Source organism: Lutjanus erythropterus, chromosome 1 (genome assembly GCF_056507025.1).
Source record: "Lutjanus erythropterus isolate fLutEry1 chromosome 1, fLutEry1.hap2, whole genome shotgun sequence".
In the NCBI taxonomy this organism is placed as follows: Eukaryota; Metazoa; Chordata; class Actinopteri; order Lutjaniformes; family Lutjanidae; genus Lutjanus; species Lutjanus erythropterus.
The window spans coordinates 24259460-24282645 of NC_139317.1; the positions used below are offsets into that span (position 1 = coordinate 24259460).

Below are 23186 nucleotides of genomic sequence, written 5' to 3' on the forward strand. Positions count from 1 at the left end.
TGACATTTACCTTTTGTGAAGAAAAAAAAAATAGATACACTCATTAAACAAATCAAGAATGAACTGTCTTCATGGCAGACCTCTTGACATGTTATAGCAGGAAAAGTATTGGTTAAACTACTAACATTAACAACATGTCTAATCTATCTGGGTATGTCAGTATAATTCTAGGGTTCTAGCTCTGGCACACATAAATGGAATGCAGCCTTTATCAATGTTATTAGTTAGGTCTGTGTTTGACAGGTACAAAGTGCACCTGATGCTGTGCAAGAGAGCTGAAACACTGAAGGCAAAGTGTCAATATCACACCTGATGTAGTTTATTAAATTTTGAGAGCTAACATGGTGATCGATTCTGATATGATTGCTTATACAGCCCTTGTTTGTGAATACAGCTGCACTTGTAGCTAGACAGTACTTCAGTCTTGTCAGGACATATAGACAATTTATAACAAGAAATAATACTGTAGCTCAAAAGGATTGCCAGCAAAGCCTTTCATCCTCTCTGGCAACTATTTGTGAGGTTTAACTGAACACAACACACATACATCTGAAACTTAAATAGCTTAGCTTAACATTGCTTAACTTGTATTTTTTGATTATGTATGTACATGTATATGAAGTTACTTTATGATTTTTTTCATATAACAACTGATCATGCAACAAAAGAGTGTGGTCAGTAATGTTTTTTTATTTATTTATTTTATATATATATAGTATCATGGTAGGACATGTGCAGGAAAGATAAATTCACTGTAAGATATATTGTGATTCTCTTTTGAAAGATTATGAAACAACACTCAAAAGTCAATAACTGGACATTTGAAACCCAATTCGCAAAATTATGATTGCCTGTAACAATTTTGTGAGATCAGGCTGCACAATCCTCATGGGTGAGCCAATTGCATGTTGAAACATGACAGATGTAAACACATACATCATGTTTATGGTCTAAACCAGGCTACCTCTTGAGTTTTGGTGAGGATGCACGAGTACGAGCAACAGCAGATGGATGCAGTCTGACCGCCTCAACCTGGTTTAACAGCTAACATACAGAAGTATTTTGGCTTCTATGAAGTTGAAGGGAATCAGAATCGAACTGTGAGATGCCAAAAGATTCCCACTCCTAGAAAGGTTCACAAGTTGACTCAAAAACATTAGTACATACGCACATACACATTAGCACATGAGAACATACACAGTATAAACATTATCCCATTGAAATGCCCTTGGACATCAGAAAGATCGAATATAGCTGCAAAGAATGAAATATAATAAAATCAGTTCAGACTGACTCATGTCTAATTTCACCTATGTTTAAGAGGAATTATGCCAGCGCTGTGAAAGCTTTGTTGGAAATTAAGAGGCAGCTTGTTCTCTCATGACTGCCATCATATGGCTGCATTTATGTCAACCCCACCACTTCCATCTGAATCTCACTGTTCTTTCCACCCACCTTCTTCTCCCTATATACTGTAGGTGCTCTGTACCTCCATTGCCCTGCATTCGGCCATTCCTTTTTTTGCTTCTTTTTAATTTTCTCTCTCAAAGGCTCCTGTCGCTCTACCACTTGCTCTCTGAGACTAGAGTGAGAGGCCAGGGAATAGCTGCATTTCCCCCCACAGTGCCGTAAAGCCAGGTGATCAGAGGGAGGAGGGATGAGCCCAAGGGACAAGAGACGAGAGACTGTTTGGGAGTGCCGTAAAGCTGGATACCATGGAGCTTTGTGGCTGGGGGATTTCACTGCTGCTCCCTGAGAGCGTTTTTTAAAAAAATGCACACAAGCATAGAGAAAAGGCTGTGCAGTGAAGATCAAATGCACTGCCCTGTTAACCACAGCTCTGTTCTAACTATGGAGCTTTTGGTGTGTCACCCTGTATATTATACATTAGCTCACGGATTTTTATTGATTACATCAGAGAAAAATAATAAATTCCTCCAGACCACAGACAGAGAAGTCAGGTGATTTTGAAATTGTAAAGTAGACTTTGTATCAAACCTGAAAAAATAGAAATATAAGGAAAAAAACAAGAATAACAATGAACTTAACACCAAACATTCATCAATATGTTCAGCAAAGAAGTGAATACTTATCTAGTCTTACCCGTTTTTAAAAAATATTTAATCAATAAAAAATAACATTTCAGTTTTTAGTCCCACTGGCTCATGATGTCAATGTATCTGTAACATAATTTGTCTTTCTTTGTGTTAGCCTTGTGACGGAGCTGTAACTTGCTAGCAAGTTGCTAAGGTATTTCCCTGAAATTCCCCCAACAGATACAATCTACATCACTGTGAACAGTTATAAGGATGGATTAGAATTATGCACAAGAAATAAAAGAGGAAAAAAAGAAGACATGCTTCAGTTTTTTTTCCTGCCTTTATGATGCTATGGTTTTAGCAAGGCTAACATAAATTATTGTGTTTTTAAAGAGTTTATGTTATGGTATTTCCCTGACACTCCCTCTAAATAGATACTGGCTGCACATCACCGTAAACAGGAAAAGGACAGATGGGAATTATGCCCTAGAAATAGTAGAAAAATGTATCAGTCAATCAGTCATTGAGTTGTTTTGTTCTGAATTAAAGATGCTAAGCTAGTAGCAAAACTCACAAAAAAAATTGTCTTTTTTTTTTTTTTTTTTAATGATTTTATGCTAGGATATTTCCCTGACATTGCCCCTTCAAAGATAGAGGTTACATATTGTTGTAAACAGGAAAAAGGATGGAACTGGAATTATGCATGAGAAATAACAGAAAAAAATGATAAGTGCTGAAGTAGTGCTGAAGTTAATTTGGTCCTGCCTTTGTGAATAACTTATAAGCAAAACTCACATACATTCAGGTGTTTTCTATGATTTTGTATTTGAAAAGTATTTGAATAACTGGTATTTTAGTTGTTGAGTTCAAAGATTCCACTGCTATGCTCTCAATAAATGCATAAGTAACAGTATGTAATGTAATCGACTGGTTAAATTATTTATCTATTATTCTTCATTATACAGAAAATAAATGATGTAAGAGTTTATCTATGATCACATTCCTCAGATCTGTTTTAATGCAGGAAATGCCTTCCTCTTTGCTGTTTGTGATAAGGGGAATTCCCATTAGCTCATACTGTCTGCATCCAATTCAATTTCCTGCGAGACACGCTGCACAATGCAAGTGGAATAAAGGAGGAAGCTTATTAACTTTCATACATCACAAATTGCTAAAGCAAACTTGTGCCCAAATGCGTGTATACACACACTTGTGACTACCCACAAACACACAGCAATGAGGGCAGTGAGCAGAGGGGGGCGCATGCTGGTTGTGTTGGGATCTAATTGGCCAGGGTGGATCCCAGGGAGCAGGACGTACCACTAGGGAGGGCTTCCTAATTAAGTAGACGTGGGATTATTTTGTAAATATCTGTTTACCACCATGACCCCCTGAGGATGGGGGGTGGGGGGTGGGGGGTGGCCAAGAGGAAAACAGTACATTGTAAACATGAACACTATGGGAATGGGTGTCTTGGCAAAGCTGAGGTTGTGCCAAGCCAACGTGATGTGAGCCACACACCCCAGGGATCAGAGGAGGGCTGAGGGCTGAGCACTGCAGTTATATACTGTAGAGTAAACTGCTGGTTTGGGAGTTAAAGGCAATGAGATCATACCAGGCAGGAATAGCACTGTGTTAAGAGTGGTAAACAATTTGTGGCACTGAGCTTTGCACTGACCAAAGTATGAAGTTTATCTTCACAATTAAGGAAACAATGACATCACTTTCTAATTCTCAGCACTGTGTAGAGAACTGGCTGATATAATGACTTATTTAAATCTGAGAGCAGCATCCAACCGCTCATATGGTAACACAGTACATTTTAGGTGTGGAACTCATTATTATTGATTTATTACATTAATTTATTATTTAACTCATTATTAATTATTTTCATTATTAATTAATCTGTTGATTGACTGGGTTTTTGTTCCCTAAAAATGTCAGAAAATGCCAAAAAAAAAAAAAAAAAAAAAAAAAATTCATTACTGTTTCCTAAAACCAAGGTGACATCGTCAAATGTCTGCCCAAAGACATTAGGTTCACTGCCATAGAGGACTAAAGAAAAAAGCAAATATTCACATCTTAGAGACCCACATCAGAGAATTTTCACACTTTCTTTTGTTTTTCAGATTTTTTGGGGCTTTTAGCCTATACTGACAGGACAGCATGAGATAGACAGAAAATAGGGGGAAGAAGACCAGCAGCAAAGGGCCACAGGCAGGAATCAAATTCATGGCTGATGCTGAGCACCCAGACACTTTCTCTTAAAAATGAATCACAATGATTAATCTTTTAACAAAATAACTGTTGACAACCAATCGATTAATCAACAAATCGTTGCAGTTCTAGTACATTTTGCTTGTCAATGTCCTCATCAACAAGAAGTCTCTCCTGTAGTGGCATTAACATATTATTATGTCAACTCTTATTGTGATGGCTAACTGGCTGATGCAGACAAAACTGATACTGACTATCAGATCCCCAGAGTGACAGACCTTGAGAAAAGTGTCATAAGTAACACAGAAATAATTTTGAATTTTTGAATTTTTGAATGGTTCTGACAAATCAAAAATCCTGTTAAAAAGTCTCTTTGTGAAAAAGTTTCAATTAAGCAAAGCAGCATACATGTCAAGTCATGTTGTGGCTTGTGTGTTTCTTCCTTCAGGGCAGTAGAATATTTATTTCATAGTTTAAGCCTGGTGTTTTTAGATGACTAGGTTAAGCAAAGTGTATCCATTAACAGGGATTTTGGGCCTATATGGATGATAAAATTTAAAGACTTTATCAACTGATAGTAATGTTTGCAGAATCATGCACTACAAAAAAAGCCTTTTCTACTGGTTTGTTTTTAGCAATTTCAGACACATGCACAACATCACTACTGATCTACACTGCAATCCTGATGTTTTGTAGTCACATTAAGTCTAATGATATTCAAAATGTTTTGTGACCCTACTACCATGCATGTCCTGAGCAGATACAAATATGCAGAATTGGGGCAGGGACTGATCAAGGTTTTTTTTTAATTGATCCATATCAGCTACATAATCCTTGTTTATTGTAACTCTCTCTGCTCTGGGTGGAAGTGGTGATAAACACGCCCCACAGTGCTCTGTTAAAACACTGGAATGTTCTCCAAATGCACTGCCTTCGCAAGAGAACCAACTGTGGGGCGGCACAAATAAACAACAGCCAGCGGATAAAGACAACCATACTGACAACATGTCAATGAGCAACGTGACAAGAGCACGTTTGGGTTAAAAATGGTCACTTTGCCTTCACTTTAGCAACATTTTTAACCCTGTCCCTAAATCTGCTGTTGGCTGAAAGCATTATTTGAGCTCTCAGTTCTTGTACAAGCTGGAGATTATACAAAATAAAAAAGTAAAGGAGAGTTTACTTTATTAATGTAGGCCTACTCAAGGCTACAGGTGCACTGTGCAGCTGAATTATATAGGACAAAAAGCACTGTTTATTAAGTACACATGGCTAAAAGAAGTGCAGTCCTTTACAACAACCCTGTAATAAATCCTCCTTTAATGAAGGTTGCAGTGCTAAGTTTTGTTGAAACTGTTTTAAAGAGTTGTTGAGTCAACTGTATGGTCATTTTAGAGGAAGTTTGCGGCGTTGTTGAACTGTACTGCAATATACAGAGAGGTGTTTCATGCACTGTGTCTATATTGACACAAACTAGTCACAAACATTCATTCACAAACCAGCCCACTGGCAGTGTAAACAAAGCTTTCATTGCTCATTCTGTTGGTCTCAGATTCCCCACCCTCCTGCTCCCCTGATGCCCATCCCCCCCTGTCAGGAAAGCTCATCCCTACATTCTCCAGCGAGCCAGGACATCTTTTAAAGTCGGGAAAACAAGCAGATTAGACAAGCCACAGCATTCCAAGCTCGGTGCAATCACTGAACTTTTTTCAGACATTACAGATACAGTAATATAAAGTAAGGAAGGAGGAAAGATACTGTGCTGAAAAATATGGACAAGGTAAATACAAAGAGGTTAACACGGAAGCAGAATTTAGCTGTATAATCGCCCACATGAGGCATTAGGGGAGTAGTGAGACAGGAAGTCATATTTGAAGGACAAGGAAATAAGATTCTCAGTGGGGTGAGGAAAATGGGAGTGGGTTGCAGAGAATGACAGTGGGAGATATCTCTTGTAAATATACTGCTTTCACATTGTGAATATTTAGCAGTTCTGTGAGAAACAGAGAGTAATTTTTCAATTCTTAAATTGTCAACTTATTAATCCTCTGCATATTTCTTAAAGCCCTTATCAACAATCCGGTTCAACCAAAGACCATACAGGTTAGGAGTTGGAAGTATAATGTACAGTGAGTGGGTCATTATCTCGCAATAATGACCCACTACTGTATTATCATGCTTATCACACGGCTACTTACTTTGAAACAAAATGACACAAAATATTACAACCCCAATTCCAAAAAGGTTGTTAAAAAAAAAAAAAACATAAGTAAAAATAGAATGCACTGATTTACAGAAACTTTCTGAGCTATATTCAATTGAATACAGTACAAAGACAAGATATTATACTGTTCAAAATGATTAACTTAATTGGTTTTTGTAAATATACACTTATACTGAATTTGATGCATGAAACTCTGAAATGTCTGGGACAGGGGCATGTTTACCACATGCAAAATGCAGGGGTGTCTCTGAAAAAGATGTGGCCTAGATGGCAGCACATGCTGCGCCAAAACACATGTACTTTTAAGCATTAATGGGGCCCTCACAGATGACAGTTAGTCACGCTTTGGGCACTAACACACCACCAAACCATCACAGATACTGGCTGTTGAACTCTGTGCTAGCAACAATCTGGATGGTCCTTTGTCTCTTTAGCCCAGAGGTCACGACGTCCATGATATTCCGAAAACAATCTGAAATGTGGACTCAGGCCACAGCACACTTTTCCATTTTGTGTCAGTCCATCTCAAATGAGCATGGGCCCCGGAGAAGTCAGCAGTGTTTCAGGATGTTGTTGATATATGGCTTCCACTTTGCACGGTAGTCTTAACTTGCATTTGTAAATGCAGCAACTAACTACAATTATTTTGTGGATTTTTAATGGAGTGCCGAGATCACAGGCATTCAATGTTGGTTTCTGGCCTCGCCCTCAACACACAGAGATTTCTGCAGATTCTCTGAACCTTTTAATGATATTAGATAGTTAATTCCCTAAACTCCTTGCAGTTCTGTGTTGAGAAATGTTGTTCTTAAACTGCTGGACTGTTTGCCCATGCATTTTTCCAAAAAGTGATGAACCTTGCCACTTCTCTACTGGTGAATGACTCAGCCTTTCGAGGCTGTCCCTTTAATACCCAATCATGATACTGTCACCTGTTAGCAATGTTCCAATGCTTTCCCAGTCTTTTGTTGGCCTTGTCCCATCTTCTCTGGAATGTGTTGCAGGCATCAAAGCCAGAATCAGTGTATATTTACAAAAAAAAGTTTAGCAGTTTGAACAATAAACATCTTGTCTTTGTACAGATTCCAACTTAACACAAGTCATAAGTATCTGTAAAAATATTTTAATATTTTACCACAATGTGGTAGGAGTCATTAGCTCTATACTGATCTTTTGGTAAGAAAAGTCTCAGTGAACAAGTAGCTTGCCATGTTCAAATTCACATATAGCACCCCACCCAAAGCAGACATTAATAGTCAAACATTTATTTACTGTTGTAAAAAAGCAAACAACCAAAGAACTATAACAAAACAACACATGGATCACATAACCAGTATGACTTAGCAGTATAACGAAAGGGGGTTCTTCATGTTAAAAGAAAGGGGAACAACACCACATGGCCAGTCTTGCAAAAGATACTGAGAAGAAGCTTGTCCTCAGCCTCAGGCTCCAACAAACCTGATTACTCACAGGAGAAAAGTGATCTGAACAATTCTGACAAACATTAGTAGCATTCTTTGATCTGGCTAAAGAGTTCATTTACAGGTCTGCAAATTAACTCCTCCATTAATTTGATAGTTTGATATTAATTCTACTCTAAACCATATTTAGGGTTCTAACCCCGAAGGGGTAGAACCCTTCTAAGATTGTACCGGTTTATTATTATTATTTTTTGTTGTCTGCCGCTTGAGCTCAAATTCCCGTGAGCTGGAATGAGCCAGAAACCTGAAACTTGGCCCATTGATTGGAAATGATGTGCATCAACTTTTATTAAAATATGAGCCCAGTCGGCCACATGGTGGCGCTGTAATTAAGGTTTAAACAAGACTTTTTGGGGAGGCCACGCCCCTCACACCATAAGTCTGATTGACTTGAAATTTGACACACAGGTCCAGCTCAATGTCCTCTACAAAAAAGCCTCTAGGACCATGAAGGTCCGTCTGACTAGATTTTTTGCTAATTTGCATAATTTGAAAAACAGTAATATGACATAAACTTTTACAATTTTGACTCCATCAACACCAAATTTGGTACAGAGCTTTGGGGGATGACTAGACACATTTCTATTATAAATGAGCCAGATTGGTCAAAAAACACGGCCGCCACGGACCAATGAATCTTCGCTGTGGGCGGAGCTTAGAATTGATTGGCCATAACTCCCACACCCTTTGACCTATCATCACCAAACTTGGTGGATAGGTCCACAATGAGACTGGGCAGCTGCCTACCAAAGCATTTTGAGCTCAGCCTATAGGGGGCGCTATAAATGCCACACATCTGTATCTCAAAGACCGTTGGATGGAATTTCACCAAATTTGGTATGCATGCTCTAGGGGTGGCTATTAACCAATATCATGAGTGCCATGTTGACAGGTGCAAGTGGGCGTGGCCTATTCGTCATTAACCGTTCGGAAGGACCTAGGGACATGAAACTTGGTACATGGACTTTAAATGACATCCAAATATTGCTCAAAAAAATTGGTCCCGATCGGCCTCATGGGGGCGCTATAACATAGAGTTTAAGTTTGAAAGGCTCTGCCCGCCGCACCGCAAGTGCTATTGACTTGAAATTTTACACACACATCCTCCTGATTATCCTCTACAAAAAAGCCTCTTGCACCATGAATGCCGCCCTTACAGAATTTTTGCTAATTTCAATAATGTTAAAAACAGTAAAATGAATAAACTTTTACAGTTTTGACTCCATCAACACCAAATTTGGTACACTTTTTTGGGGGATGACAAGACGCATTTCTATTATAAATGAGCCAGATTGGTCAAAAAACACGGCCGCCACGGACCGATGAATCTTCGCTGTGGGCGGAGCTTAGAATCGATTGGCCATAACTCCCACACCCTTTGACCTATCCTCACCGATCTTGGTGGGTAGGTCCACAATGAGACTTGGAAGCACACCCTAAAAAAAGATTTTGAGATTGACGCATAGGGGGCGCCACCGCCATTCCCAGATATTCCCGTTTTTTCCCAAACCGTTTTCCCATTGAAAATGAATGAGGGAATCTTCAGAAATCACAAAATTTCACCTTTTTTCAAACGGAATCTACCGATTCATACTTTCAGCTAGAAACTCCATTCAAACTGGAAAATGTTCAGCAATTCCTTGACTTTTTACATATGATTCAACTTTTCAATACCATTCAAACTTTCCAAAATATTCAGTGTTTTCTGAAACTTGGTTATAATGGAAGTGGATGAGAAAATCCTTCAAACTCACTCATCTTCACCCACGCTTCACCAACTCATACATTCACGTAGAAACTCCATTCCAACTCTGAAACGTTGACATCGCCGTCGACTTTCAGTGACCGATTCGTCTTTTCCATATCTCTTTTAGTTTTTCTACAGCAGCTGTTTAAAAATCATGAAATATTCAGCCCTTCTCAGAATTTATAATGGGTGTGTATTGCGTGGAATGTTGCAACTTAGAGTGGGTGATGTCATCGCTAGAGTACACAGCACCTCTGAAATCATCAAGAAATTTTCTCTTAAACTCGCCATTGCGGCCACATCGTTCACTCTACGTACACAAATTGTACACCAAATTGTAGGAAAAGCCGTTCCGGTCGCAGAGGTGCGACCGCTGAAGAAAACGGATTTAGGGTTTTGGCCGCAGGCGGTCTGAAACGACAACAAGTCCGACCGCCTGCCCCATTCGCTCCCATGTTAAGGGAGAGCCCAAACTTCTGGAAGAAAGCAGACCTTTCCAGTTATGTCCATCGTGGCTCTGGCCTCATTTTTCACACCACAGAAATGAAATTTACACCTTTGCGATCCGCATCCCGTCCTCTCGCCAACGGTGTGCTTTTTGTAGCTGTAGCACTTACGGTTTTTCATTAAACAGTTGGAGTTTGAGAGCAACTTTTGGCTCAGTTTCTGCCTTTCTCGGTGTATTTAAATATGACTGTGCCATTGCCGACCGGCGATTGGCTGAATCAACTCCAGCCGTTCGGCCAATCGTCTGTGTGTCACAGCACAGAGGAACTTTTGGCTCAGTTTCTGCCTTTTCTCGGTGTATTTAAATTTGACTGTGCCATTGCCGACCGGCGATTGGCTGAATCGACTCCAGCCGTTCAGCCAATCGTCTGTGTGTCACAGCACAGAGGAACTTTTGGCTCAGTTTCTGCCTTTTCTCGGTGTATTTAAATTTGACTGTGCCTTTGCCAACCGGCGATTGGCTGAATCGACTCCAGCCGTTTGGCCAATTGTCTGCGTGTCACAGCATGTCTAATTTGGAAAACAGAGAAGTGGCTTTGAGGTATACTTAAGTAAAGAGATGGTCTTCCTGTCTGAACTTTCACTTACCTTCATTTAGGTCAAATCATAATAGTACACTCACATCTGTGTCTTTATTTTACAGCCTCTCCCATACACAACCATTATTATCTCCACATTTCTCCCAAAATGATCATGATCGTGGAACTGTGATTGCTTTAAACATTAAAATACCTATTGAAACTTTGAAATACACATCGATAGGTACAATTTCAATTTATGTTTTGATGTTCAAATGGAGTCTCTGTGTGAAAGTATACCACAAATGTCATTAGCGTGCAGGCTGGCTGAAAAGCCGATTTCAAGAAACGTGTGACTTGGAAAGAGTATGTGTTGCTTGGAGCTTTCGGGGACAGGGTGGGGAACGTCTTGCACTACGGCAGATGAGGGTCACGGTGGCTGGTTTGGGGCGGAACAGGTTAGAACCCGCAAATTGCCGCTTGCGGCTATATTTAGGGTTCTAACCCCGAAGGGGTAGAACCCTTCTAAGATTGTACCGGTTTATTATTAGGGTTCTAACCCCGAAGGGGTAGAACCCTTCTAAGATTGTACCGGTTTATTAGGGTTCTAACCCCGAAGGGGTAGAACCCTTCTAAGATTGTACCGGTTTATTATTATTATTATTATTTTTTGTTGTCTGCCGCTTGAGCTAAAATTCCCGTGAGCTGGAATGAGCCAGAAACCTGAAACTTGGCCCACTGATTGGAAATGATGTGCATCAACTTTTATTAAAATATGAGCCCAGTCGGCCACATGGTGGCGCTGTAATTAAGGCTTAAAAATGACTTTTTGGGGAGGCCACGCCCCTCACACCATAAGTCTGATTGACTTGAAATTTGACACACAGGTCCAGCTCAATGTCCTCTACAAAAAAGCCTCTAGGACCATGAAGGTCCGTCATACTAGATTTTTTGCTAATTTGCATAATTTGAAAAACAGTAAAATGACATAAACTTTTACAATTTTCACTCCATCAACACCAAATTTGGTACAGAGGTTCGGGGGATGACGAGACACATTTCTATTACAAATGAGCCAGATTGATCAAAAAACACGGCCGGCACGGACCAATGAATCTTCGCTGTGGGCGGAGCTTAGAATTGATTGGCCATAACTCCCACACCCTTTGACCTATCATCACCAAACTTGGTGGATAGGTCCACAATGAGACTTGGCAGCTGCCTACCAAAGCATTTTGAGCTCAGCCTATAGGGGGCGCTATAAATGAGCACATCTGTATCTCAAAGACCGTTGGATGGAATTTCACCAAATTTGGTATGCATGCTCTAGGGGTGGCTATTAACTAATATCTTGAGTGCCATGTTGATAGGTGCAAGTGGGCGTGGCCTATACGTCATTAACCGTCCGGAAGGACCTAGGGACATGAAACTTGGTACATGGACTATAAATGACATCCAAATATTGCTCAAAAAATTTGGTCCCAATCGGCCTCATGGGGGCGCTATAACATAGAGTTTAAGTTTGAAAGGCTCTGCCCGCCGCACCACAAGTGCTATTGACTTGAAATTTTACACACACGTCCTCCTGATTATCCTCTACAAAAAAGCCTCTTGCACCATGAGTGCCGCCCTTACAGAATTTTTGCTAATTTCAATAATGTTAAAAACAGTAAAATGAATAAACTTTTACAGTTTTGACTCCATCAACACCAAATTTGGTACACGGCTTTGGGGGATGACGAGACGCATTTCTATTATAAATGAGCCAGATTGGTCAAAAAACGCGGCCGCCACGGACCGATGAATCTTTGCTGTGGGCGGAGCTTAGAATCGATCGGCCATAACTCCAACACCCTTTGACCTATCGTCTCCAATCTTGGTGGGTAGGTCCACAATGAGACTTGGAAGCATACCCTAAAAAAGATTTTGAGCTCAGCCTATAGGGGGCGCCACCACCATTCCCAGATATTCCCGTTTTTTCCCAAACCGTTTTTCCCATTGAAAATGAATGAGGGGATCTTCAAAAATCACAACATTTCACCTTTTTTCAAACGGTAACTACCGATTCATACTTTCAGCTAGAAACTCCATTCAAACTGGAAAATGTTCAGCAATTCCTTGACTTTTTACATGTGATTCAACTTTTCAATACCATCCAAACTTTCCAAAATATTCAGTGTTTTCTGAAACTTGGTTATAATGGAAGTGGATGAGAAAATCCTTCAAACTCACTCATCTTCACCCACGCTTTACCAACTCATACATTCACGTAGAAACTCCATTCCAACTCTGAAACGTTGACATCGCCGTCGACTTTCAGTGACCGATTCGTATTTTCCATATCTCTTTTAGTTTTTCTACACCAGCTGTTTAAAAATCATGAAATTTTCAGCCCTTCTCAGAATTTATAATGGGTGTGTATTGCGTGGAATGTTGCAACTTAGAGTGGGTGATGTCATCGCTAGAGTGCACAGCACCTCTGAAATCATCAAGAAATTTTCTCTTAAACTCGCCGGTGCGGCCGCATCGTTTATTCTACATACACAAATTGTACACCAAATTGTAGGAAAAGCCGTTCCGGTCGCAGAGGTGTGACCGCTGAAGAAAACGGATTTAGGATTTTGGCTGCAGGCGGTCTGAAACGACAACAAGTCCGACCACCTGCCCCATTCGCTCCCATGTTAAGCGAGAGCCCAAATTTCTGGAAGAAAGCAGACCGTTCCAGTTATGTCCATCGTGGCTCTGGCCTCATTTTTCACACCACAGAAATGAAATTTACACCTTTGCGATCCGCATCCCGTCCTCTCGCCAACGGTGTGCTTTTTGTAGCTGTAGCACTTACGGTTTTTCATTAAACAGTTGGGAGTTTGAGAGGAACTTTTGGCTCAGTTTCTGCCTTTTCTCTGTGTATTTAAATATGACTGTGCCATTGCCGACCGGCGATTGGCTGAATGAACTCCAGCCCTTTCGGCCAATCGTCTGTGTGTCACAGCACAGTTTAAACAGTTGGAGGCCTTTTCTCAGTGTATTTAAATTTGACTGTGTCATTGCCAACCGGCGATTGGCTGAATCAACTCCAGCCGTTCGGCCAATCGTCTGTGTGTCACAGCACAGTTTAAACAGTTGGAGTTTGAGAGGAACTTTTGGCTCAGTTTCTGCCTTTTCTCTGTGTATTTAAATTTGACCGTGCTGTGACACACAGACGATTGGCCGAACGGCTGGAGTTGATTCAGCCAATCGCCGGTTGGCAATGGCACGGTCAAATTTAAATAATGGAGGTATACTTAAGTAAAGAGATGGTCTTCCTGTCTGAACTTTCACTTACCTTCATTTAGGTAAAATCATAATAGTACACTCACATCTGTGTCTTTAGCCTCACAGAATATTTTACGGCCTCTCCCGTACACAAGCATTATTATCTCCACATTTCTCCCAAAATGATCATGATCGTGGAACTGTGATTGCTTAAACATTAAAATACCTATTGAAACTTTGAAATACACATCAATAGGTGTATGTTTTGATGTTCAAATGGAGTCTCTGTGTGAAAGTATACCACAAATGTCATTAGCGTGCAGGCTGGCTGAAAAGCCGATTTCGAGAAATGTGTGACTTGGAAAGAGTATGTGTTGCTTGGAGCTTTCGGGGACAGGGTGGGGAACGTCTTGCGCTACGGCAGATGAGGGTCACGCTGGGTGGTGAGGGTCACGGTGGCTGGTTTGGGGCGGAACAGGTTAGAACCCGCAAATTGCCGCTTGCGGCTATATTTTTTACTATTATTATGCCAATACTAGCTTGCTTCAATAAGTTCTTGGCTCCTGAATATGGTAATGGTTTTTGTAACAGATGTTTCTTTTGGGTCATCTGACTCTTTCTCCTATAGAAAGCAGATGAATAGTGGTCATGAAAGTAAAATATAAACTGTAAATGTCACTGTTGGGTTACGATGATTACTCAACATTCTAAATACCTGATTATCAGATTAATTTGATTGCTTTTGCTTTACTAATCAACTAAAATTCTGATTAAAGTGAGAATATGCAGTTCATGTAAAAGTCATATAAAACACATCATTTCAACACTTGCTGAAAAAGCTGAGGTGCTCACCTGAAACCATCTCCGACTGTGACAATCTCCACCTCACTGTCTGTTGAGGTGACGTTGATCTCCTCACTTGCAGGTACAGCAGGAGCCGGAGCTGGAGTTGACTCAATCACCACCACATCCTCATCCAGAGCACCTGAACACATCAGCTGAATTTAGTATAATGACATACACCATACAAGCTGACAAAGAAAGCATCCAACTAAAATACAATTATCACAAAATACAACAAAAAGTTGTGGCTTGTACTGTTGATTTTGTCCACTCTTTCCAATGAAGTTGGGGTCACTTTTTTAAGTGCAAAACAAACAACAAATAAACATGTTCAAGTTTGTGCATGGAGTCATATCTATCTCCTCTCACACAGCATAGACTTGTACTTTTTACTCTACTTTTTATTCTCAAAAAGCCTGTGCTCCTTTCTTTTTCAAAGGCTTAGTCTAGAACCAAGCAATTTGTGCAAGTGGCCAGTATATTTCCCCAGTTTCATCATGCTAACAGCAGTATCATCGGACTAACAGCTTAGCAAGAGAAATGTAGGTCATCAGTGCTCAACTCTGTTTGCACTGGGATTGGATTTTTTTCCTTCACCATTCCCAAATCTGCTCCGTGTCTAGTTCCCTTTGCAACAGATCTCACTCCATCTCAGCCTGGAATAAATACCCGACAGCCCCCAAAGGTGTGTTCACTAAGAGTAGATGGTTGCAATGAGAGATCAGAACGGATAGAGTGGGGGGGTGGTTATTTTCTCAGTGACAATAATTATTATTTATATTAGATTAAAATGATTACAAATGTTGGGACTGCAATATTCCCAAACTCAAAATCAAACATCAAAAGGCATGTTCATATCACATACCATTTTTCCATCTGTGTCATCTCTATGGGGTCTTGCATGTCTATGTAGTAACACCACCCACGTCATGCACAAGAAGCCATGGGAATAAAACTCACATTGATGTTTAAATGTTTTTATCACATATGTATTGTGCTATACATCAACTATTACCAGTATCTGGTGCAATAATGACAAAAAATGTTGTTTTGTGGGTATTATAGGGTATGTTTGTCTTTTTGTGGAAAAGGATTAAAAGCTGTTGATGACTCATCCTGCACTTGGGGATGTACAACAAATTTGGTTCCAATGAAACGCTTTCTTGCTTATACCACAATGACACTGCCAGAATATGGAAAAAGAATACATCCATTCACCGGAGCGGGCTGCAATGTTTCTGGGGTTCTTACTGCACAAAATCACACCTTTTTAACTGTATTCACTGATTTGGATGAAACTGAATCATACTTTATGTAGACAGAAAGCTTTAGCAGCTTACTTGTTGCTAAAGTAGCTGACGGTGACTGTTAGCTGCTGTTACCGGGCAACAGAACCAGGCTCAGCAGCCTCCTACTGAGCACAGCCAGTCACCGGGACCCAACACAGCCTCAGCAAATACTGTAACAGGTCGTTAACAGAGTTTCCTCACGGAAAGATGCCTTTTCTTGTTGCTAAAGTAACTTGGCTAACCACTAACTACTGTTAGCTCAGTTAGCAATGACTCAGGCCTGAGGTGCCAGGAGACAAACCCAGCGAGAGGACCTCAGAACTTGGCGGCTTTTCTCTGTCATCAAACTAAGTAAGTAAGTATTATTTATATAACACTTTTAAAAACACACACTTACAAAGGGACACACACACACACACACACACTCATATATATGAAGAATATAAAAATTCAATTTGAGAATGAATTTGATTTGAGGAATGGAGAGGTTGAGTGGTGGAAATTGGAACAAGAAGATTGGAAATTTAACTGGGAGCACAGCTGTGCAGTGCTTTACATGTAATGAACAGGATCTTAAAGTTTATTCTGTATTTTAGGGGAAGCCATTGAAAGGATGAAAGAACAGGGGCAATGTGAGACAGATGGCTAGTTCTGATTAATAATCTATCAGACTATTTAGGGCAGATTGTCTGAGTTATCTGTGTAGAGGGAATATTTTAGATGGTGGAAGATGAATAGTGTGCATTAACAATTCCTCATCTGTAGAAAACAGGATATATCTGATTTTTGCAATATTTCTTAACTCAGAGAAAACAGGACTGAATGAGCTTAGTTATTTGGCAGAGAAATAGATTTGGGTATCATTGGCGTAACAGTGATATGAAATATCATGAAAGTGGCTGAACAAATTACCAAGATGAAGCATGTACAATGAGATCAGGATTGGCCCGAGGACCGAACCCTGAGGGACTCCACACAGATACAACGGTACAAGGTTGTTAATACAGACACTGAAGTATCTATTCATCAAATAAGAAAGAAACCAGTTTAAAGCTGCATGCGAAATGCCAACTGAATTTTCCAATCTTCCAAGTAAAATGGCATGATCAAATGTTGCAGTCAAATCAAGTAAAGTAACTGCATGCACAAGAATGTCATTAGTGGCTCTTGGTAATGCAGTCTCAACAACGCCCTTGAAATTAATCAAAAATGTTATGACCCTCAGTCAAATTCAAGAGTTAGTCTTTTTTAAGGATTCTGAATAGGAAGGGTCGCTTGAAGATAGGTCTGTAATTTTTCAAATGGGCTGGGCCAAAAGATGTTTTTTTAGAGGTGGCTGAACTCTAGCTATTTTAAAATAGTTAGAGGTGAGAGTAGTTGCACACTGACCCTTTGCTAGGCCCTGCCTCCCCGTTCCCACGTTAATGAGTGTATTTCTGTCACCTATCATGTACATATACCTGTCGTATTCACCATCCAACCAATGTTTGCTGAGATGCAAGCTAGCTTTAGCCTCAGCCTTTTTCATCCTGACACATTTTAAAACATGTCAGGTGTAAACAATAAGCTAAAGGAGAACTTCCAGGCTGACTGAAGGAGTTAGCACTAGCTTACATTAACCAGATACACTTATGAAGTGAGAGTCATCATTTTAGTCAACAAAAATCTATGGTCGACAGCTAGAAATAAGAAGCGCCTTTTGTTTTCTTCCCTGTGGAATCAAAGACCTTGTGTTTCAACAGTTAACCTCAATTCTGATGTTAAATCTGCCCCCGCTGTCACCGTAAACTGCACATGTGCAGTGTGAGAATGGAAAGCTTGACAGGCACAGAAATTAAGGAGGGTGGCACTTAGCGAAAGCTCAATTGACCTCTGGGTCCCAGTATGGCCAAATTTACTGGGAGCTGTCAGTCTGGGAATAATAAGACTGCTCTCCCTCCTACATCCATGGACCACATGGTGGGTGTGTGTAACACACATTCCGGGCTATTGGTTACTGTAAATGCCAATCAATGTCTGCTACAAGTCCCTCCTTAGCTGCTTTTAGCAGCGTTTTTTCAGGAAACATGTAAGCAATACGCACTCTGATAGACATTTCATGGGAACTTTGAAGGTGGAGTATGTAATTCTGGAGACACAAAGTTAATTATTGAGTCTCATTTCCTGTCTCATACCAAACTTTGGTATTTGAAAACCTGGGAATGACATTCAAAAATCCTTCTCCAGAATCGCTTACTCTGCCTTTGATCTACTGGGTTATTTTACAGTTCAAGTTCAGGCTTAAGCACATGCAGCATATAGTCAAATACAATTAAGATTTATTTGTACTTAGAGTCTCATGCCTGTTTCTAATTATTGTCACAATTTCTCAGTGTAAGTGAGAGTTGCTGACTCATATATCTCATGTGAGTCAAAGTTACAAATTCTCTCCCAGTCTTTAGCCTTCATGTTAATCTTAAACCAGTCTTTTCTCACAGGTAATAGATGTCATCAGGGTAGGAAATTGTTCAAAATTACCAAACATTCAGTAGTAAATCATTATTTTGTGTCTGAAATCTGACAGGCCCTTTCATATTTTACCAACATTTGGATGGTGGCTGGTGCTACCCTGGATGTCTTTTATATAATTTTCAACCTACATACATTTCAAACTCAATATAAAGTTTAGATGTGACTCCTCAGATTTACCAGTACAGTGACTGTGAGCAACACCTTTCACTAATTTCAACATTTGATGGCTGAAAATTCAATACACTGGAACAAATGAAAGCTGGTTTTAAACAATATTTTATGCTGCAGTAGTGCAGACTATGTTTTTGTGCACATCACTAGGTGACTTGCCATGCTACTGAAGTCCATAACTCCCCAGTGTGATTTCTATTCCAACTGTCTCCTGAGAACTGCTGCTTAGCACCCTCTGCAAGTCTAGCTGCCTGGCACTAAACAACAACACCTTGCTTACAACTTGTAGAGAACTGTAACCAGTGTGTGCAGTGTTTGGTTTGGTAAACAACATCTACTACTATGATTATACCAACCAAGGTAGCCACTTTGTCTGCTGGTAGTAAATGGAATAAACCTGAGACTGAACAATCATCCTTTTTAAGTGCCACTGATGACACCAACAATTTAATTTGACCTACCACTAGATGAATTTGTTGAATTTTATTTTATTAATATGACAATCCAGGTGTGACCTGAATTCAGAGTGAATTATTTAATCACATTTAATATCCTCTGTTATAGATAGGTTTTGTTTCCTGTCTACATCATACACCTGCTCCAAGTTACTCAGGGCATTCAGAAGGTTTCATCACTTGCCTCCTTGCTTTCCCCTGCTGTAAACAAATGCCTGGCACTCCCTCCGAGACCTGCTGTTTCTATGCAAAGGCCGCCACTCAACAGCGCCTGAGTTTTCTCCCACCTGCCTCCCACCATAGAGGCACAACAACTAACTTTCCATTCTCCCCGAGGGCCACAGTAGCAGAAATATTGCTGAGGCTAAATGGCTGCATGAAGAAAACAATGATCAAAGGTAGAGGTGGGCTTTTCTTTAAGGATACACCTAATCCTGTTGCAAATGCTGAATCATTTCATATCAGAAAATAGAAGGTTTAATATGCACACTTTGCTGGGAATGGGAGCACAGGGCTACGGTTTAGATTTAAGAGCTGCATAAACCGGTTATTCCAACAGGTACAGAGGGCTGCAGTTTCCATTACAACCTGCCAGGTGTGGGGCCCTGAAAAACAGAGGGGAGTAACTACTCCTTTATCAGCTGGGCCCAAGCCATTACAAAAACATACAGACAATATTCTTATGTGTATCGCATATTAATAGTGTTTCTGGAAAACTGAAGTCAGAAGTTATTTATGGTTTGTTATATTCTTCACCTGTTGTTTTTTGACATGAATTTGTGAAATAGAGGGCCAGAACTATTGTGAGCATTCACTTCAGCAAAACACTGCAGCAAGGTGAGTCCTCTGTTTACTTCCCCCTCTCTGGTTGAGAGACACAGTGAAATAACCTGGTGTGCAATGAAAACCTGTGGGATCATTCATAATCATCACACTTCTGCTATAGCCAATTAATTCCTGGTTGTACAGTGAAAAGAACTGGAAGTCTTTGGATTAAAAGTTAGATAAATTGAGACAATAGATGACTGTTACAAATCAACATTACATCTTTTTCCTCTGGCCTGTAGTGCTATTTATCCATCCAGATTGTTTTGGTGTCAGTTGCTGAGATATTGGCCATAGATGTCTGCATTTTCTTGAATATAATGGAGCTAGATGGCACTCGGATTTTGGTGCTTGAAGTGCCAAAAAAATACATTTGAAAACCCAGTTACTCACAGATCTTTGAACACCACAACCCCAGTACCATCTGGTTCCATTATATTCACGACAAGGTAGACATCTATGGGCAATATCTCCAAAACTCTTCAATTTACACCAAAACAATGTAGATGGATAAACAGCACAACAGGCCAGAAGAAAAATATGTATTTTTGATTTTGGGGTGAACTGTCCCTTTAGGGTCATCTATTTTTTTTTTAAAATGCACCACACTAGCAACCTTTTTTGTGATTAAATGTAAGTCGAGCGCTCACTGCAAGTTGCACAACACATGGTGACCTCTTCTCCAGCACCAGCCATTTCTGTTTTTCTGTTCTGCTTTTCAGTGCATATTAATTCACGTTGCATCAATGTACTTCAATTAAAATATGTTAATTCATGCTGGAACGTTTTTTTTTTCTGCAGCGCTAGAGATCCAAGAGCCCATGAGCTTTGGGAGACATCATTTCCATTATGCTGTTACAATTGTGATGGTACCACTCTTTGCTAATGTTTTTACAGAATAATCATACAAATAAAATATGTCTACATTGTCTTGGGCCATTCTACTTGTTCTATTATAGTAATATATCTGTTATAACTAATAACAGTTAAAAGAGGCCTTTATATACTAAATAAAACATCTAAACTTTCTTTTACTGACTGGTTAACAATAAAATAGATATATGAACACAATTTATGGACTGTGACAGTAACAGTGTGCCCTAAAGTACAAACACATAATGCCTAATCCTGACTATACAGTCAGGCCTCTGTGGTCCTCAGTGTTGGTGATCTCATCGCAATGACACAGTATCATGCTATGCAAGCCTTCCCTGTTGGTTTATAATGCTTTTAACCATATGATATAGATGACATAAACATATCTAATGTTGTAAAACAACATATGTTAGCGATAACACAGAGATCAGAATAGATACAACTACAATAGAGCTGTGTTTGTAATTACCTGTAGCAACAGTAGCACTGTTGGGCTGGCTGCTGGTACTGCTGACATCCACATACAGCTCATCTTCTGCTTCGGTAGAAGAGGGGGAGGACGAGTCACTGCTCAGCTCCTCGCTGGAACTACTGGTGCTATGGAGCAGAGCATACTTCCTACGTGCAATAACTTCACGTTTCTTCCTCTGCAGTAGTAGTCGCTCCTTTTGCTTCTGAGTCCGCTGACCCCCTCCGGGAGCTGTTTTCACAAAGCGTTTCCTATGCAGAGGCCGCCGGCTGCTCAGACACGGCCGCTTCAGCAGCACTGGCTCAGCGTCAGACCGCACCCACTTATGAGAGCGATTCCCCCGAGTTCGACCCAGAACAGGGCGCAGGCCAACTCCGGTGGCTCCTGCTGTCGTTAGGGTAGGAGCCTTGTGTTGGCCCCCTGTTGCTCCAGCTTCCCCCTCATCCTCTGAGCTGAGAGTGTCCGAGTCCCCAAATCGCAAGCTAGAGGAGGGAGAGGAAGCACAGTCACTAAAAGAGGACTCGTGATTGTGTTCGTCCTCACTGGGGTGCTGTAAAAGTTCTACCCTAGGACGCTGAGGGGCCAGTGAGCTCTCACTGATATGGCCCTCCTTCAGCGAGCAGTCTGATGGCCCTGCCTGTTGGCCCTTTCTTTTTCTGCGCCCGGTGAGGCTCCGTTCTGAGTCTCTGTGTGTTCCTGTGTCCCTCAGGGGCAGATGCCTGGACTCGCACAGAGTTTCAAATTCGCTGCCTGCCTTCCCGATCACCTCCATGTTGTTAGGGAAGCTCTTGGCTGCTTCCATGGGCTCCGGGTTCACCAGTGGCTCCTTCAGATGCTCCTGTCTGCTGGGGGCCTCAGACGGCACCTCACTCTTCATGGTGGCAGCTCCGTCGTCAAAGGGCAAACACCAAGTGCACTCGCATCAGTTGCTAGGCGACTATCTGATGCATCTCACAAAACCTAAAAGAAAAACCAAAAACAAAGACGACCTTTCAGGACTCATTTAAGAAAAAATAAAAAGCAAAACAGTGTTCAAATCTATGGGTCTGACCAATGAGCTAAAACATGTCATCTTCTAATTCATCTATGAAATGCAACGCTGAAATTAACTGTTAATTAAACTGGTAAACAAATGAAAAGCAAGTCACTAATTGCCCATTCAGACATCAGAGATAAATTCATGCATCTGGTCAATATAAGCTCAACTCTGTTGTCTAAATAAGACAATTAACCGTTACTAAATCCCACTCCATTTGGAACCTCAGTTAGCTTTCTCCTCTCCTCTTTCCTGTAAATTAGATGTGTGCTAGTCTTGTCTGTGTTAAAAACAAACTATGAAGATGATTAAAAGACGTCTCTGGGTGACCTGTAAAGGCAACATATACTGTAGTCTAGATAGTCACATCTTAAGTTAGGTAATGCTGGCTAACTAGTCAACTAATCAATATGGTTAGCTAGCTAGTTAGCCAGAGTTTTCTAAAATTAGCCATCACAAAATGTGATATAATGTGGCTTTTACAGGTCCCCCAGCAACATCTTTTAATCATCTTCAAAATTTGGCTTACAGGAAAGAAATGAAATTTTTACAATAGTGATTTGTTTTGGCAATTGACACTGCATCAACAGCAATACGAACACTGTTCAACAAAATGTTCAACAGTTTTACTTAAATAGATTAAGTGCATACAACCATGAAAGCACATGACAAATAAGCCTTGCCTCATTAAAAGTTCATCATGTACCTTGTAACAAGTAACAA

At 40.4% G+C, this 23186-nt stretch overlaps 1 protein-coding gene across 7 annotated transcripts in view; it reads right to left on the reverse strand.

Annotated features, from left to right (window-relative positions):
- The window catches only part of rnf111 (ring finger protein 111), a 44677-nt gene that overhangs the window by 16494 nt on the left and 4997 nt on the right, over nucleotides 1-23186 (reverse strand). For all 7 annotated transcript variants that reach the window (XM_084717670.1, XM_084717645.1, XM_084717678.1 and 4 more), the window contains 2 exons: nucleotides 21428-22387; nucleotides 14841-14973 (listed from right to left, as the gene is read on the reverse strand). In XM_084717670.1, coding sequence (XP_084573796.1) covers nucleotides 14841-14973; nucleotides 21428-22304 — 1010 coding nt within the window. In that variant the 5' untranslated portion in view covers nucleotides 22305-22387. The remainder of the gene's footprint in view (nucleotides 1-14840; nucleotides 14974-21427; nucleotides 22388-23186) is intronic.